The 17,866-nt window shown below is 45.6% G+C and overlaps 1 protein-coding gene across 1 annotated transcript in view; it reads right to left on the minus strand.

Annotated features, from left to right (window-relative positions):
- The window catches only part of EDC4 (enhancer of mRNA decapping 4), a 42,228-nt gene extending 27,027 nt beyond the window's left edge, over positions 1-15,201 (minus strand). Inside the window, exons 1-12 of the mRNA XM_065662223.1 lie at positions 14,989-15,201; positions 10,891-11,047; positions 9,461-9,572; positions 8,274-8,373; positions 6,603-6,792; positions 5,407-5,554; positions 4,797-4,901; positions 3,758-3,867; positions 3,086-3,169; positions 2,337-2,432; positions 1,216-1,318; positions 571-751 (exon numbers count right to left, since the gene is read on the minus strand). Of these exons, the coding sequence (XP_065518295.1) occupies positions 571-751; positions 1,216-1,318; positions 2,337-2,432; positions 3,086-3,169; positions 3,758-3,867; positions 4,797-4,901; positions 5,407-5,554; positions 6,603-6,792; positions 8,274-8,373; positions 9,461-9,572; positions 10,891-11,047; positions 14,989-15,067 (1,465 nt within the window). The 5' untranslated portion in view covers positions 15,068-15,201. The remainder of the gene's footprint in view (positions 1-570; positions 752-1,215; positions 1,319-2,336; positions 2,433-3,085; positions 3,170-3,757; positions 3,868-4,796; positions 4,902-5,406; positions 5,555-6,602; positions 6,793-8,273; positions 8,374-9,460; positions 9,573-10,890; positions 11,048-14,988) is intronic.
- Between the last annotated feature and the right edge of the window lie 2,665 nt (positions 15,202-17,866).

Consider the following 17,866-nt stretch of genomic DNA (forward strand, 5'->3'; position numbering starts at 1 on the left):
ACATGGGCAGTTTCACCTGAACATGAGAAAGAACTTTTCTGTGGGTGACAGAGCATTGGAACAGGTTGCCCACAGAGATTGTGGAGTCTCCTTCCCTGGAAACATTCAAGAGCTGTTTGGACACAATACTGACTAATGTGCTCTAGGGGACCCTGGCTCAGGGATGGCTGGATTAGATGACCTCCAGTGGTCCCTTCCAGCCTCAGCCATTCTGTGATTCTGTGGGAATGGCCTTAAAATGACCTTAGGTTAGTATCAGAGTCCAACCACTAACACAGCACTGCCAAGGCTACCACTAAACCACATCCCTGAGCACCACATCTACACATCTTCTAAATATCCACAGGGATAGTGACTCCACCACTGCCCTGGCAGCATGTTTCAACACTTGACAACCCTTTTCAGTGAAGAAATTGTTCCTGAGTCTAAGCCTCCCGGTGCAGCTTGAGGCCGTTTCCTCTTGTCCTATCACTTATTAATTGAGAGAAGAGACCAACCTTTCAGGAGAAAGCCAGAACCAGCCAGGAAAAAAATCCTGATATCACAGCAGTCAAATCTCTTCCCACCTACCTACACTCAAATTGTCACTTTCCTCTTCTGGTGGGAGCACCTCAGTGTGCCTTAAACGACAGCGGCTCACTGCCTGTATGCCAAAGCTTAGGACGGGGTGCGTAAGGAGGAACTCTGAGATGGAGCTGAAGTAAGCTTTGCCCTCCTCTTGGTTCTGCATCAGCTCCATCACATACAAAACCTGGAAGAATCAGAAACAGGAAGTCACTGGACTTTCAGAGCAGACCATGCATACATGTGTGTGGACTACAAAGCCCAGCATCTGAACTCAAGTTGGAACAATGGAAATAACATGAAGAATAAAGCCTGTGCCATTTAAACCTGAAACAGAACACCCAAAGGAGCTTCAACAAGCACACTACTGAGCCAGTGCTGATCCGGGACTCAATCCTACTGTGCCAGACACAGATTTCTCCAAGTGAGAGCTTTACTACAAAGTAAGAAATAAACCTGAAGGCTCCTCAGGATTAATCAGCTAGATTGTTACCATTTGCCATCTTACACTGAAATAGCTGAGGCCAACCTCTGCATTTTTAGCTATTAATGTACAATTCCTAGACCTAAGCACCAGAACCAATCACACAGAAGGCAATTTCTCCTTCTGTTGCCATTACCCCCCAGCCAGCAATAGAATGAACCACCTACTTTTCTTTGCACATCACTCAGTATCAGATATTCAGCTGAGAGGTCTAGGCAGACTTTCAGGCTGGGAAGAATACTCATGGAGCTGAAGATATCAGGAGAAAAGCTAGATCCACAAACAAAAGGGGATGGAGGGTGGTGCAGAAAGCAAGGTAGATTAGCACAACCAGAACAACTGCAATTAAACTTTATTAGTTCAAACAAACAAACAAACAAACATCTTAAGTAGTTTACAGCCACATTACAGTGCACCCACCCACTAGAACAAGGCCAACACTCCCAAAATCAGTGCTGACTTCAGCTAAGAGGGAGATCACACAATAGGATCTAGTTAAGGATTTTGAACATTTAAATCAAAAATGACAGTTTGTCTTTACTTAACATGTTCCACAAACCAAAATAACCCATCTACATGCTTTGGACCTTCTGTAGTAAAAGGTGGAAAAAGCAGCAGTCAGCTGAATGCCATATTCTTCTCGCTTTAGAAGGGCAATTCAGAAGTGGCCTTAAGTGTGCCTATGATCCAAGAGGCCACGATCCACCATCAGAAAAGAGAAAGCAGGGAACATAAGTTGAGTGAAAGAATGGACTAAAGCAAAATTTGAACTTCTGGATGTATATGGCTCAGCAAATAAAACTTGTATAATTGCTTAAGGTCTGTCAACACAGCAGCTTCTGATTATTTAAATCAGAAAAAGCAATAATGGGAAAAGATCCTAGATTGGTTATTGAATCTCTATTATTTTTACAGAAGCACTCAAGGTGTGCAATTTTGGCATGCCTCTTCTTATGCTACAGGTGTGTCTGTCCTCTGCAGAACAAAGCAAAAACAACAGCTCTTGGGAACACCAAAGAGACTGCATAGAAGAATCAACTTCTGCGGCCTTGTCAGAGGTCAACCTGACACCACCACCAACCTGATGCTCAACCTGCCACCACCCTGGCTGCCATCTCTCCTATCTGTTGAAAGCTAAGGGGAGGCTCTAACTGGGGCTAAAGAAGACTACACTGGGGATCAAGGATCACCTCTACAGAGTAAATATACCTGGAAATTGAGAGCTTTGTTATGATCCACTGCTCAAAGTAAATCCAACCCTTCAGGGAGTCAGCACATCAACACCTACCGAACAGTTTGCAGACAGGTCCAAGACACAGTGCACCACATCTTCAGCTCCCTATTCTGATCTGCTCCAGTGATGAGAAATCTCCAGAAGGGAACCCTGCAGGCACCAAAGAATTAAATTCTCTTAAAGAAAGTCTGGTCCTTCCCTTAAGGACACTTCACAAAAGAGCTCCTCATAAGCCACCCATAGCTGATTGTGCCCCACCATGTCTTAAAGTTCACAGAAAATTTCTGCGTCTGAGGCACAACCACAGCTCTAAAACATTAAGGCCACAACTGCCTACAGAATAAAAATTAAACAAACACACACACACAAAAAAAAAACCTGACACCCCTCCCAAAAGAAAAAAAAAAAAAACACAACCCCACCACAAAACCAAAAAACAACCCAAACACAAAAAAGCCCTAAAGAAACAAATCCGCAAACCTATTTCTTAATCAACTGCAGTTGAAATTTGGCGGATAATGGACCAGTTTGAACTGACCATATCATAAACCTGAAAGGGCTCATCAATTTACAATTTTTGTTGCTTTTGTGGAACTGACACTCAAATTGTCACTTTAGGCTGTGCTTCACAGCCTTATCTATTTCTCCCTCACCAGAAAACTGATTACAAAGAGGACAGGACTTGCCCTTGACACAAAGCTGAATTTTGATGAGCACAATGCAGTTACAAGGAACCCTCCAAAGGCAGAGTTAGAAGACACTACTAAATTTTAATACTCCAAAGTACAGGATTGGGGACTTACTCTGGGTCTTGTTTTTTATGATTGTCACAAAAGAGCAGGCAGGAAAGAGGCCTACCATCATGGGGTTTCCACTCATGAAGACACCTAGCAGAGAATCAGAGAAAACAGCCAAGTGTGCAGCGATTGGTAAGCAAGGAAGATAGTATGTGGGCACGGAACACACTACTCATTGTCCAAAACCTGCGTTTAAGTCAGCAGCTACCAAGAGTTATCAACTCGTAGGTGTGTACAGCCTTATAAAATAAGAAGACCACAACCCATGCAGGCAGAATTGTGACCAATAAATAAATAAATGTTGCCATTTGGTTTGGTGTCTTAACAAAGGTACAACAGATGAAAGAACTCAACATTGAGAGGAACAGCTCAGAGAACCTTTCTGTGTTTACAGGGACAGTGCAAGAGAGTTTGCCTACAGGCTGTCCAAAGCACAGAATTCCTGTTGCCAGACACAGCTCCTTGCTTATTCCAGAAGCTCACCAAACCCTGTGGGATAATTCATGATACAACTCTTCAGCATCAAAATACTTTACAAACACCCTGTAAAGTAAGTTCACCCTGTATCTTCATAGTCTGCCGAGAATGACCATTGCAAGTGACTCTGTAACAAGGAGATTCTCACAGAAAATGCTGCTCTCTGTTCCAAGATCCTTTATTTTCTAATTCTCCAGTTACCTTGGCTCATCCTGACCCTCAATATAGATCTGCCAGAATTTGACAAAACCATCATGGCTTGCTGTGGCCAGCACCGTTCCATCTGGAGAAAGTGCTCCCTCACTCAGGCACTACACAAGGGAAAAAGAGACACAGAAAATCATGTTATAGCATTTTTATTTCACAGGAAGACACTTAGAGTGTCTCTTCAAACAGGAATCTAACTAACAGTTTAACAATACAGGACAGAGTGATTTCTGACAGACATATCATCAGGCAGCTTAACCCTTCACAGAACTATGAGGACTCCATTGTGCTTTTGTTTTGATAATAATTAATATTCACATTTTCCAGACAGCAGATTTAAGTACAATGGATTGTGCTACTGCTGTTCCCCCTGTTACTCATATTATGAACACTTTGGTTTGGGATCTTCTGGCTTTTCACCACCATTATTTCATAATCATTGTTTTATTTAAGTGATACAATTACTCTGTCATCATCCTGTTTGAGAAGTGAAATTAGGCTCTCTCCAGTTGTATCTTTTATATTCAAAATACCATCTACTGGAGAACCAGCTGCAGTCCTGGTGAGGCACTGTATTCACAGATAGAACTGTAGTCTTTGGGAAATCATAGAAGAATAAAGATGACACTGGGCTTAATTTTCACCTTCTCATCTAGCAGTGAACCACAGCAGTATTAAGTGTTTCATATACTAGGAGGTATGACAAAACAGTTGAAGCACAGCCCAGGTTGTCAAACAGGCCCTTGGAAATACAGATTACTCTTATCAATAGCTATTTTCAAAGCAAATGACTACTCATTCACCTTGGCTCTTTAAACAAAAGCTACATACCTATAGTACGTGTACAGTGTACACAGCTAGCAGGTTGCAGTAAGTATGGATGGGTAAGAAACTGGAGGTTTTTTTTACAGCCAAGTGTCCTAAGAACTGCAGCTCCTGAGACACCATAACCCAGAGAAAACCTGACTGACCGCTACTGATCCGTAGCGGTCATCTACAGGGTGACAGTAAAGAAAACAAAATAGGTTCATACCGTGCTGTGGCCTTTCACTACGATGAAGCCTTCTTTGATATTAGGCACTTCCACTGGCCAAGAGCTGTTGTTCATTCTGATAATGTCCAAATCCCACACCTCTGCCTGGAAAAACAAACATGTAGGCACAGAGGTTTATTTCTACAACTACTGGAGAATTTCTTATATCCTTATTTTATATCCTGATATACCATCCCAATGAAAAGTATGTGACATAAACCTTCCTATTCCCACCTGATTTGGCCATTAGACGCTTCTCTGCCACCTAGCTGTACATACATACAGCTGTAGTTGCTGCTCAGCAAACCCCTCCCCTAGGTACTGGCTCAGCCTGAACAGACGAGTGAGGCCTCTGGCCTTCTGCATTGTTTCTAGTGGTCTTTGCTATCCAATGTCCAGCAGAAGTTACCACTTTCTACCCTCCTGAGGCCCCGAGAAAGAACAGTATGGCCTCTCAGAAGAGAAGAATCCCACATCTCATATTACAGCAGGATCCCCAGTGTGGACTAGACAAGAGCCTTTAAAACTCTAGTCGGATCACCTCTTTCCTTCAACAGATTCTCTCCCTCTAAGGATAATAAGGGATAACATTTCAAGTAGGTTTCCTTACCCTGTCCTCATGCAGCAATGCCAATGTCTGACTTCCCTCTTCACCACTCTCCTCATTATCATCTGGGATGAAAGGGCACCAGATGATTCTTCGAGAGGTGTTCAGTGGGGTATTGTCAGGCCGCTTGATGTTAACCAGGATCTCCTCTCTGATCACCATGGTTAAGGAACATAACGTGCTGGCTGTGTTACTAATGCTCAGCAGTAACCCATTCAGGCTTTGTCCTCTGTTAAATACTATTAAACCTCAAGAGTTTTTTTGATCACTGCGATTCAAAAAGAAAGCAGGCAAAAAGATTCTGCTAAGAAAGCAGAGAAGCTGGTGTTTCTTCACTGGCAGGAGAGGTTAAGCTTACAAAAGTTAACAGGTTCTCATAATTTTCCCTTGCAGGCTGCAGACAGGGACAGGATAAGCACAACAGGCACACAATCTGAACATGCAATCTGCACAACTGCTGATGGACAGAATAAGTGAGTGCAGCCAGCATCACAACACTACCACAGAAAGACAGCAAAGCTTCAACATTGCACAGGCTAAGCACTCTAGTCCACCCCTCCAGATCAGATCTTATACTACAACCACCCTTGCTCCACTTGCTCTTGAAATTATGATACACAATTAAAAATAAGAAGTTATAACCTATGATGAGATACCCCACAGACTGACATGCTTCCCAGAAGGACTGGGCAATCCCTCCTAGCAATGAAATTATTTAGGGCAATGAATCAAACAAAGAAAATAAATTTCACAACCACCAATGAAGGATGAGAGATCTGGAAAGACGACAGTGAGTGGAAAAAGACATACTTAAATACTCTTCCTCTCAAAAGTAACTACGGAGAAGAGCTAGAATTGGATAAACATGAGTAAAAAAAACTCTGTCACAGTTGAGGTGACACTGTTCACGTGTAAGGCCAGCTTGTAACTGATATTTATCACTGACTACTTTTGTCTGGACTAGAAGGAGCACCGAGGTGCACTCCCAGAATTTCAAGTTGAGTGCTATTTCAGATGATGATTGCACCAAATACAGTCACAGGTTGACTGATTCAATACTCTGGAAGGGGCAATGCTACCAACATTTCCTCTACAAGCTGCTCTTCCGGAAAGGCTACAAAAGAAGTTGCAATTTTGATGTTGCATTCACATCTACCCATTACACAAAGACTGAAATGAGGTCTACTTTGACAAGATACTGGATTTTTTCTTTATCCATGGTCAGGCGCCAGACAAAAAGGTTGCCAGCCTCATCCAGGCACCCCAGCTGGTTGGAGTTAAGATGAGCAAAAGCCAGATCAGCCACACCACCTGTGAATCCTTTCAGCAAGGTCCTCTCAGCAGCACTGATGCTCAGGACCCGCACCATAGCGGAGCCATTGCTGGCAGCTGCAGGAAAGAGAGGGAGAAGTCACCATTTATCCATGCAGTTTCCCTCCAGGACTGCCTATACTTTTAGCCCCCATCCTGCCATCAGCTGTGCCTGGCAGCACTCTGATACCCCATAACAATAGGTACCATGTTAACAAGCCCTTTCAAGACAGGCACAAATATTCACTGCACTCTTCCTCTGCGGTGCAGAAGATTGCAGTGGCAGCATCATGAGCGATTTTGCCTGCCTTGCCAGAGGCATCTTAATTCTCCACCTCATCTGTTTCTAAAGCACTGCAAGTTCCAAGTTATTCTACTTAAAAAGAAGGCAACAGGAACGGATTTCTCATGATTCCCAGGATTATTCTCATAAAGATGCCTTCATTAAATGTAAGGCCTAAATCTTGTTTGTGAGCTCAGGATAAAGCTACCAAGCCTCCAAGGCTGACCTCTAGTGGCAGTGAATTAAGTTTAACTGCAATTTCATTTTCAGTAACTGGAAAAAAGGAGTCACTGGGAGGCAGTTATCGCAAATACATGTTCTGTAAGAGGAATTTAAAAGGTGCAAACACTGACCTAGCAAAAAGCATTGTGCTTTAGCTTGCATTACTGAAAAGACCATGCTTTAGAGCATGTACATAGCAAGCAAGGTTTCTAGCTTCCCCATTTCAGACAAACATTACTATAATGCAAGCAGTCCATCCAGCTTTCCATTGTACTACTGCACCCAAACTTTAATGCTTTAAAAAGAAGGTGAAACACCCTAAAACTGATCTAAATTAACCCTAGCTAAAAAAAACCCCACAGCAGCAGAGTAGCAGATTTCACAGAAGGCCACACTAATGGGTGCTAGCACTAAAAGAATATGAAGAGCTGACAGAGCCCCAAATGCTGTGTTTGTACATGAGAGCAGAAAGAGACACTGCAGATGACGAAGTGCTCATTTGCTTCATATATGTTGTGAAACAATCTTCCAAAGCATGGTTCTGCTTTTCTCTCCCTTTCCACTGCAAAATACACTGCATTGCTCTTTGTCTCCTCTAAATTTAGCCTTAACCTCAACTCTAAATTTATGCAAGCAAATCCATCACAAACATTTACCTGCTCAAATTACCACAGGGCTGTTTCTGTGGTTAGCTACTGAGGAGCTTGTTCACTGGAGAAATATTTAATCAGAGGAGTAAGCTGAACAACAGATTACTGTCCAGTGAAACCAATGTAGTTCAACCTTTCCTCCATCCCCACGGAGTCCTTCTCTTTCTTTTATTACTAACTTCACAGAAGGTTTCTCATTGAAAGCTCTCCTACACAACCAACTCTTCATTCCCCTGTAGCTCCAGCTTCACTTATATTCCCACTAGAACAACACCCTGAACTGGGTATCGCAAGATGTGTTTCAATTACTGCAAGTTACCTCCTTATGATGCAAACTTTAACTCTTCTAGAGATATGCAGAGCAAAAGAATACAAATCACACCCAAGACAAGAAGGTATCTCACCTCTAATGGCATAAGCCAGGTAAGAGTTTGAAACTGCTATCAGATTGCCATAATAGTACTTCTGCTCCCAGTCATATCTAGCAACAGGCTGTATCTTCACCTGCTCAGGATAAAAAACAACAAAACACAAAAAATGTCTGGAATTAACTTTTTCCTAAAACAAACCCACCAAATATACATTTTCCTACAGGGAAGATCTGTAATGCTTAATAGGAAACTGTTGGAAGCAGTAGTTGGTAGGAAGAACTGCACACTGAATGGCAGGTAGCACAGCCCTAAACATTCAAAGTTCTGGAAGGAGATGACTATTTCCTTCCATTGCAAAAAGGAACACAGCTCACTGAAGTTGTTATGTTGCAGAACACTACTCTATTCTGCAATTACAACAAAGCAGACTTTACCTCTTTATGAGAACTGGGTCTGGATTCCCAGTTCTTGGAAAGTTTTTTGAAATATGGAAACACATTTGCTGCATGGACACTTCCTCTTTAGCTTTAATACTGCTTTCCAAGAAACAGAGTCCAAGTCTTATTCAATAATTCTTTGCTCACAGAGGCAATGTTTAAGAAATACTATGAGAATTATGGCAGTGATCGTCCCTTTCACCCGTATTATCTATGAAAAATGACACATTTTTCATATGCTAACACGGTACAGTATTCATTTACTGTCTCTGTGGTCCCTTAATTCACTGCACAGTAAATAACAAAATTATATAATACAGAAAAGGGCTGAGAGATCAAGACCAGAGTTTTCTCTCCTAATTCCTAACATTTGTTCTGAGCACATCTTAGTACTCTGCTACAGCACCAACTCTGATCTCAGCAGAACTTGCAGCCCTGAGCTGCCAGGTGGAGCTCTCAGCAGGACTAAGGCTTGTAAACCATCAAAAACAACCCTCCCTTCACAATGAAGATCTGCCAGGATAGAAACAATCAGCAGGGAGAGCTTGTTTGCGAAGGAGCAAGATCAGAGGATAACTTGCCCAGATGCTGGAATAACAGTAACAATCAGCTATGAGATACACCTTCAATTTTTCCCCCTTGTTAAGCTCTTTGACAAACTAACTTAATTACAGATTCCTATAACACAGGAAGGATGATAATTACAGTTTAAAAATATTCAAGCATGAGCTGATGTGACTAAGAAAAAAAATAGAGAGTACCATACTTCCTCTTCCTCCTTACCTTGTTACTCCCTCTGGCCTTACTGGTGATGCTGGAATCACTGCTGGCCACTATTTCTACATCTTTTGCTGTTATCACTATGCAAGTGGAACTGTCATCACCAGAAAGGCAGCTTTAATTAAAACAAAGGAAAAAAAAATAATCAGATAGGACTCACAGGAAGAGAGATCAGAGATTTGCTACTCATAATTTTAACAATAAGGAGTATCTGTGCAACTAGGAAGTCTGAGGAGAACAACTGAAAATAAAAAGAAACTCAGGAGTGTCCCTTCCCCATGTGCCACAGGTTTGAGAGCATCAAACACCTGGTTTGTTCAACTTAAAAACCTCCAGTCTGTTGGACTTGAGCGCAAACCTACATTTGGTTGAGGTAGCCATGAGTACTACCAAACATTAGAAGGTGCAAAGAGACCAAAGCTAAGCAGTTGAACCTCATCAACAGTGCATGCAGCATCCTCTCTCAAAACTGTGAGCAGAGAACCCACGCAAAAGCTACTCACATGAACTCTAATGTTAAAAGTCAGTATGTGAAGCCAAGCATTACACTAATTCATCTGATGTGAATTTGCATTATTACTCCCATGACAAATCCGAAGTATTCTACATGCATATATTCTCTAGCATATAAGCAGTAAAAGCACAGGTACTGTCCAAAACACACTGGATATATCCACGAGTCAGCCAGCAGTTAAGTAAAACCCTAGCTCAAGGTCACTTGTCCTGTTTTAAGTTACATGGAGAGAAATATCTGGACAAGTGCAAGGTCTACCATACTGCAGACTGATAAAAGTAACCCCTGAGGTAACTTGCAGCCCAGGAGTCCAGCTGGAGGTCTACATGAGAATGCCCAGTTTCACCCAGTGCCTGTTAATTAACCTCCATCCTTACTCCTGATGTCCACAACCAGTCCCGTTGCCCTTCTCTCTACACAGCTCTGCCAAAACTCTTCAGTTCCTGAGCTGAAAGGATGGCAGGCTGTGCACATCAGCCTCACAAAAGCTACGAAAGCTCTAACCACCAGCACTGACCCACAACTGTCACCTGAACTCAATGTGAAGCTTGTCAGCTTCCCAGCATGCTTGTCCAGGCTCACCAGAACCAACTTTTCATCATTTTCTAGTCACTCTCAGCCCTTCTTCGATGTAGCAACAGGACAAAGAGTAATAGGTTTAAACTTAAACAGGGAAGTTCAGGTTAGATATAAGAAAGAAGTTCTTCCCTGTGAGGGTGCCAAGGATCTGTCCAGAAAGGATCAAGCCCAGAAAAGCTGTGGCTGCCCCATCCCTGGCAGTGTTCAAGGCCAGGCTGGATGGGGCTTGGAGCAACCTGCTCTAGTGGAAGGTGTCCCTGTCTGTGGCAGGGGGCTGGAACTGGATGACCTTTAAGGACCCTTCCAACACAAACCAGTCTGGGATTCCATGAAAACTTACATGACTTGTTTCTCCTGCAGGGCTCCCAGAGAAATGGTCCTATGCACTGGCTTAGCCAGAGAAGGTACATCTCCAGCCACGACAGGGTCAGGCACCAGAAGTCCATTCAGGTCTCCATTATAAGAATTTGATGGTCTCTGGTTCTCATTCACCGAACCTAGGGAGAAGCATGACCAACTGAGCACAATATCCACTCAAAAGAAATAGCACTGTGTGAGATACATTACCTCCAGATGGTTTTTTGTCAGGTTCTTCTAGTCTATCAGGTAGAATATGCTAAATCTGTTGGGAGAAGTATTCTTCTCTGAAAAGGATGTGTTAAGAGACCTCCTGTGTAGGAAACTTTTCTCTACAGAAAGTGAAGTCGTGGCTCTTTTCTTACACAAGCAATTCCAACAGACCAGAAAAAACACCAAAGAACATGTACAAGGAACTTGCCAGGTTCAAGGAGTAAATAGTCTTGGATGAGAAAGACTAAGCTGGCAATTCAGACTACTGAAACAAGTGCCAGACCAAAATGTTCTTGAAAGGTCACTTCCAACCCTGATGCCTGCAAAGAGATATCCAAAGTCCAGCAGTGAAGTAGTTAGCTGCACCATTTAGGGTTGGCTGGACGTAATATATTTGTCGCTTCCCAAAAATGCCTTCTGACTTGAGACCTGACCTCGAAGTCCAGATGTTTGAGTACCTTACCTATGAAAACGTGCAGCTATGCCTATAGGATTCCTTATACTCTTCCCTTGGTTGACTAGTCACCTGGGAAGTTCACAGCTCTCCAATTCTGTGTTCAACCCCTTGTTCAGCATTTCAGCTGTGCTCTGAAGAGTGCCTGTGCGCTGACCGCAGCCTGGCCCAGCATAAGTTAACTGGTGTCCTCTGTGCCTTCTGAAGGCTTGTAGAAAGGGATAGATGTAACAGGAGGTTAAGGAGACTCTGCTGTTTCACTAGCAAGGTAAACAGTTGATGATTCACACAGAGGAGCCCACTCCATTAACACTTGCACACTTAATTCAAAGCTTCTTGTTTCAGCAAAACCCTGGCTTGAAATTTACACTGGTTTTGAAAAGTACAATTTCGAATACTGTTGCCAGGTAACGACTGCTGTGGAGCTCTTGCAAAATGGCTGCACCAAGACCAGGAGCTCCACTCTGCCCCGCACACTCAACAAACCCCAACATGACTGCAAACAAGAGGCACATCCTCTGAAAGTAAGGCAAGCTTTCAGTTACCAAATAGGCTTTAACATAGCAGACTGAGTGCTGCTGCCTACAAAAGTAACTGCAACCATTACTCATTTGCCAGAAGAATATTTAAAACTTGCCTGTTTATGAACAGAGTCATTATATCACTAACTACTGTGCTAACAAAAAGCCTGTGCAGCAACAGCATATCCCACCGCAGAGTCCATTTGAGTGCTCGCCTCACTGCATGGAGACAACAGCAGAAGCACTCAGAACAAGGAAACTACAGGCCAGGGAACATGAACCTGTAAGCACCTAACATGTTTGTGCTGTGCCTACAAGATTAAGATTTGTCCCTTATTCCTGTAGCATATGGTGGGTGCTTGTCCTGTTGCAGCTACTTCAACCAACTGCAATCTATCCTTTGTTAAAAAAAAGGAAAACATTCACTACAGAAGCAGCATCCAGGCCATCAGAGAAAGATGATGCATTCTTTGTTCTATTTGCAGCAACAGGAATGCCTCACATAAGTATCTCTGCTCTTTTAAGGACAGCAGGGTAGTGACTTTCACTCCATGGGGAAGAGAAGGAGAAAAAAATTCCCCTGAGGCTGATGGGCACAACAACAGTGCACCGAAGTTCAGGAAGGGGCTTAGCCCATCTGTCTTAGTGGGAGCCAGACAAGCACAGGTGCAGCCTGAACACAATCCTGAAGGCATAAAAAAAAAGTGAAGGGGCTCAATGTGTAGTAGGTAGGTAAACAAAATCAAAATGTTAACCTGGTAGATACTAGGCCTTCAAAGGGAAAGAAGTGCAGTTGTGTTCAGTGCCTTTTTAAATTGCAGAAACAGAGGAATAACCAGAGCTGAGATCCTGAATTCCTGCTCTCACCATCACCTGCACCAGGGGACTCTACTTTGCACTAAACAAAACACTTCCCTGATAAACACCACATGAGCAGGGGCAGCCCATGGAACACCTGGTTTTCAGCAGAGATTTCAGCATGCTTGGAAGGATCCAGCAAGGACACTCGTCCACAGCAGACTGGCATCAGCAGCCTGGCATCAGCAGCCTGTATATGTGCCCCAGCTGGGAGCTCCATAGCTTGATCATGCAGCTCCCCCTTGCTTAGGGCACGGCATGGGAAAATGGCAAGGAGCTACCAAAGCAATGGGTGATATTTGCAAAACTGGGAGAAAAACTGCATCAAGAGAGAATGAGCAGTAAATAACACTTTCACAATTGTCAAAACCAGCAGAACTAACAAAGCACTGTGAGAGTTTAAAATCTTTAGAGCAGGGTGTGCTTCTTGTCACGTCTAGAGAGCACCCAGAGTAACATAACACTGTTCACAGGGACCTGCACTGCAAACCTTTCTTCATGGCAAGCAGCTACACTAGCCTCTGCTGGGTATTATATCTGTAAGTGAAATCCAGGCTATAACAGAAACCACAACTAGAGAGAACCTTGATCACAGCAACTTGATGCCAGACAAGACCAGCTCTACCCATGCAATTCATGAGGATGCTTCTATTCTCTTTCATAAGTCTTGAAGGACCACCCAGTTTCCCTTTCCTCTGACATCCTAACGGGATTTTCAGAGGCTTTCAGTTAACACACATGTACCCTTGCTCTTCATCTTCTTATGCCCAGTTCTTTCAAACCTATCTGCTATTACCCAGGTAGTGATTTCTGCTGAGAACAAGCACGGGTTCCTTACCGCCTGACTTACTGTCCAATAGCTCCTTGTCCTCTCTATTGTCTTGGGCACTAGTGATGACAGAGAAGGCAAAATGAGAATCAATAAGAAAGAAGAAAATTTAAAAGAAAGAAGTCACACTCAGTAAATACCTCCTTTCCTTCAACCAGCAAGAGAAGCTGTTTCAGGGAAAGGCAAATCACCTTGTGAGAATAGAAACAACTCCAAGCATTTCACGAACATCATGCATTTTTCAGCTCAGAAACTGCTTGTGAGAATAGGTACTCCCCCTCACTGCTCTGACTTCAGTTTTTCAAGTACAGAGCCCTCCACAGCTGATTCTTGAAGCCTGCTGCTGTTCACCACAAGTGTTTTATAGGCAGAAGGGAGTCCACTGAACTTTGAGCAGAGAAGTAGAATAGCTCAAAGCAAAGGGAGAACAATCACAGCCACTTTAAGAGAGATATTTGTGACCAAAAAGCCTGTGGGAAGTTCTTCCCTGTGAGGGTGCTGAGGCCCTGGCACAGGTTGCCCAGAGAAGCTGCGGCTGCCCCATCCCTGGCAGTGTTCAAGGCCAGGTTGGATGGGGCTTGGAGCAACCTGCTCTACTGGAAGGTGGCCCTGCCAGTGGCAGGGGTTGGAACTGGATGAGCTTTAAGGTCCTTTCCAACCCAAACTATTCCAGGGTTCTATGATTAAGATAGCACTGATCCCAGAGAGGCCTGCCAGCCCCTTCCACTGAGCCCAGCAAGACACCTCGGGAAAACTCAAAGTGCTCTTAATAACGGAAGAAGGCTTAGGTGGAGAAAGTCAGCGCTGTCGGCTTCCAGGGCGACACCTCTCAAAGAACAAGAGCTCAGAGACCAGCAGCAGGAGGAGCGAGGTTTGTGTCCCGACTGCTCCCGCTCTGCTCAGCCACGAGAATCCTCCCGCACCAGTGAAGCCCCTCACACCGGGTATCTGCTCCTCACCTCGCCCGGCTGCGCTCCCCAGGCACACCTCGGGGGCAGCGGCAGGGCCGAGCAGGTCCCTCGCCCTGGGAGAGAGGGGACCAGCGGAGGGCGATGGCCTTTGCACCCTGAAAGGCAACGAGCCCGTGCCTGGCAGAGTACCGCAGGCCCAGGACAAGGCAGCGCGGCCCTGGCGATACGCGACGGCCCCGCCCCGCCCAGGCCCGCCGCAGGCAGCCTCCCGCTCCCGCCGGTGCCGGCCCCTCACCTCCCGGCCGGTCCAGCTTGAGGATGTCCCGTAGATGTTGGGTCGCGTCCTCAATGTCGATGCTGGAGGAGGAGGCCATGGGGCCCGGCCCGCGCGGAGCACCGGAGCAGCACAGCCGTCCCCTGCGCTGCCCGACCCGGACCGGACCGCCCAACTGTTTCCCGCACCACGGCCGCCGGGCTGCCTCTGACCGCCGCCCGCGCTTCCGCCTCCGGCCCGACTCCTAATGCGCCGAGCGGAAACCGCCGCCGGGATAAAGGGTTCCGGCCGCGAGGCGGGAAGAGCCCGAACCCCGCCCCTCCCCTCAGCGCAAGGGGCGCCGGGATCGGCGCCGGGATCGGCACCGGGCGCGGCGCGGGAGCCGGCTGCCGCAGGGCTCAAGGGTCTGTCCCGCATCGCTCGAGGCATCTCGTGGCATCCCAGCCTGATCGGTATTGGAAGGGACCTTAAAGCTCATCCACCCGCGGGCAGGGACACCTTCCACTAGGGCAGGTTGCTCCAAGCCCCGTCCAACCTGGCCTTGAACACTGCCAGGGATGGGGCAGCCACAGCTTCTCTGGGCACCCTGTGCCAGGGCCTCAGCACCCTCATGGTAAAGAATTTCTTTCTCACATCCAGCCTGAATCTCCCTCTTTCAGTTTAAAGCGATCACCCTTGTCCTGTCACACAGAGCCTGTTAAAAAGTTTTTCCCCATCTTTCTTAAAGGCCCCTTTTAAGAACTGATAGGCTGCAATAATGTCTCCCCAGTCTTCTCTGGGCTGAACAAGCCCAACTCTCTCAGCCGTTCCTAACAGCATAGATGCTCCCAACCTCAGACCATTTTTGTTGTCTTTCTCTGGTTCCTCTCCAACGGGTCCATGTCTTTTCTGTACCGAGGACTCCAGAGCTGGACACAGTACTCCAGGTGGGGTCTCACCAGAGCAGAGGGGCAGAATCACTTCCCTTGACCTGTTGGCCACACATCTCTGGATGCAGCCTGAGATAAGACTCACCTTCTGGGCTGCAAGCACACATTACCTGATCATGTCCAGTCTTTCATCCACCAGAATGCCCAAGTCCTTCTCCTCAGGGCAACTCTCAATCCCTTGTTCCCCGAGCATGTATTGATACTGGGATTTGCCCTGACCCATATGCAGGACTGCAGTTGGCCTCATCGAACCTCATGAGGTTTGCATGGGCCTACCTCTCAGGCCTGTCCAAGTCCCTCTTGATGGGATCCTGTCCCTCAGGTTTGTCAACTGCACCACTCAGCTTCATGTCATGTAGATATTAGGTTGTCATTTAGATTGGCTATTAGGAAAACCTTCTTCCCCAAGGGGTGTTTGGGCATTGGAACAGGCTGCCCAGGGCAGTGGTGGAGTCACCGTCCCTGGAAGTGTTCACAGACCATGTAGATGAGGCCCTCAGTGACATGGTTCAGCGGTGGCCTCGGCAGTGCTGGGAACGGTTGGATTTGATGATCTTAAATGTCTTTTCCAACCTGGTTGATCCTATGACTCTATGATCTGCAAACTTGCTGACGACGCACTCAGTCATCACTGATATTAAACAGTATCATAGAATCATTGAATAGAATAGTTAGGGTTGGAAAAGACTACAGACCTAGTTCCAACTCTCCTGCCAGGGGGGTTGCCTAGGGCAGGGACACCTCACACTAAATCTTGTCACCCAAGGCTCTGTCCAACCTGGCCTTGAACACTGCCAGGGATTGAGCATTTACCACTCCTCTGGGCAATCTGTGCCAGTGCCTCTCCACCCTCACAGGGAAGAACTTCTTTATATCCAACCTGAACTTCCCCTCTTTCAGTTTAAACCCATCACCCCTTGTCCTGTCACAACAGTCCCTGATGAAGAGTCCCTCTCTGGCATCCTTGTAGGCCCCCTTCAGATACTGCAAGCTGCTCTGAGGTCTCCATGCATGGACCCCTGAGGGATGCCACTTGTCACTGGTGTCCATCTAGACATTGAGCCATTAACCATGACCCTTTGGATATGACTATCCAGTTCCTCATCCACCAGTCTATCAAATCCGTATCTCTGCAGTTTAGAGAAGGATGTTGTAGGGGACTGTGTCAAAGGCTTTACAGAAATCCAGATAGACAGCATCCATAGCCTTTCCTTTGTCAGGCAACTTTGGCCATGCCTGTGGCAGTACCATCAATACCAACTCCTGCCAGGTCTAGTACCACGAGGGACATGTAAAGCCTCACTTGTGAAGGCTCAGGCAGGCTGGTTTTGGGCTCAGTGATCTCCTGAGGCCTCCTCCACTTTGGCCACCCCCCATCATAGATCAACCAGCTCTGAGGGGACTACCAGGACTCGACCTAATGCTGGCACTAAACACAGGCACCAGAAACAAAAAGAGACAGCAAATACACTGGGCCTCAAAACTGACCTGTAGGTGTCAAGAATATTAACCAATACTGATTTAGAAACAGCAGTGTTTATCTCATCCCAGTAAGGAGCCAGGAGTGACTGTGCGGAGACAGGCAGGAGAAAGAACCCCTGAACGAACTACATGGCCAATTCCAGAGGAAAACTGCTTTGAGCTTTTAATGGCCTAAAAGAATCTCATTTTAGATAGTTCTAAAACTAAAACCTGCCCTGTGTATCATTCCTTGAACCTGACTTCTAAGCAAGCTCTCTCCTGGTTTACTGAGCTTGTTATTTGGAGGAATAACCTTATGTCACAGAGCATTCTGCTCTGTGATCCTTCTGCAAAGCAAGGATCCTTCTGCAAAGCAAGATCCTTCTGCAGAGCAAGGTTCCTAGGTCCTCCCTCCTCTGTCAGCCTTCATTTGGAAATACAGCCCCAGCACAAGGATCCTTGCTTAGCAGTGACCACACAAAAAGCCTCTTTCTACTGAAACAGCTGAT

Source organism: Lathamus discolor, chromosome Z, assembly GCF_037157495.1.
Source record: "Lathamus discolor isolate bLatDis1 chromosome Z, bLatDis1.hap1, whole genome shotgun sequence".
NCBI lineage: Eukaryota > Metazoa > Chordata > Aves > Psittaciformes > Psittacidae > Lathamus > Lathamus discolor.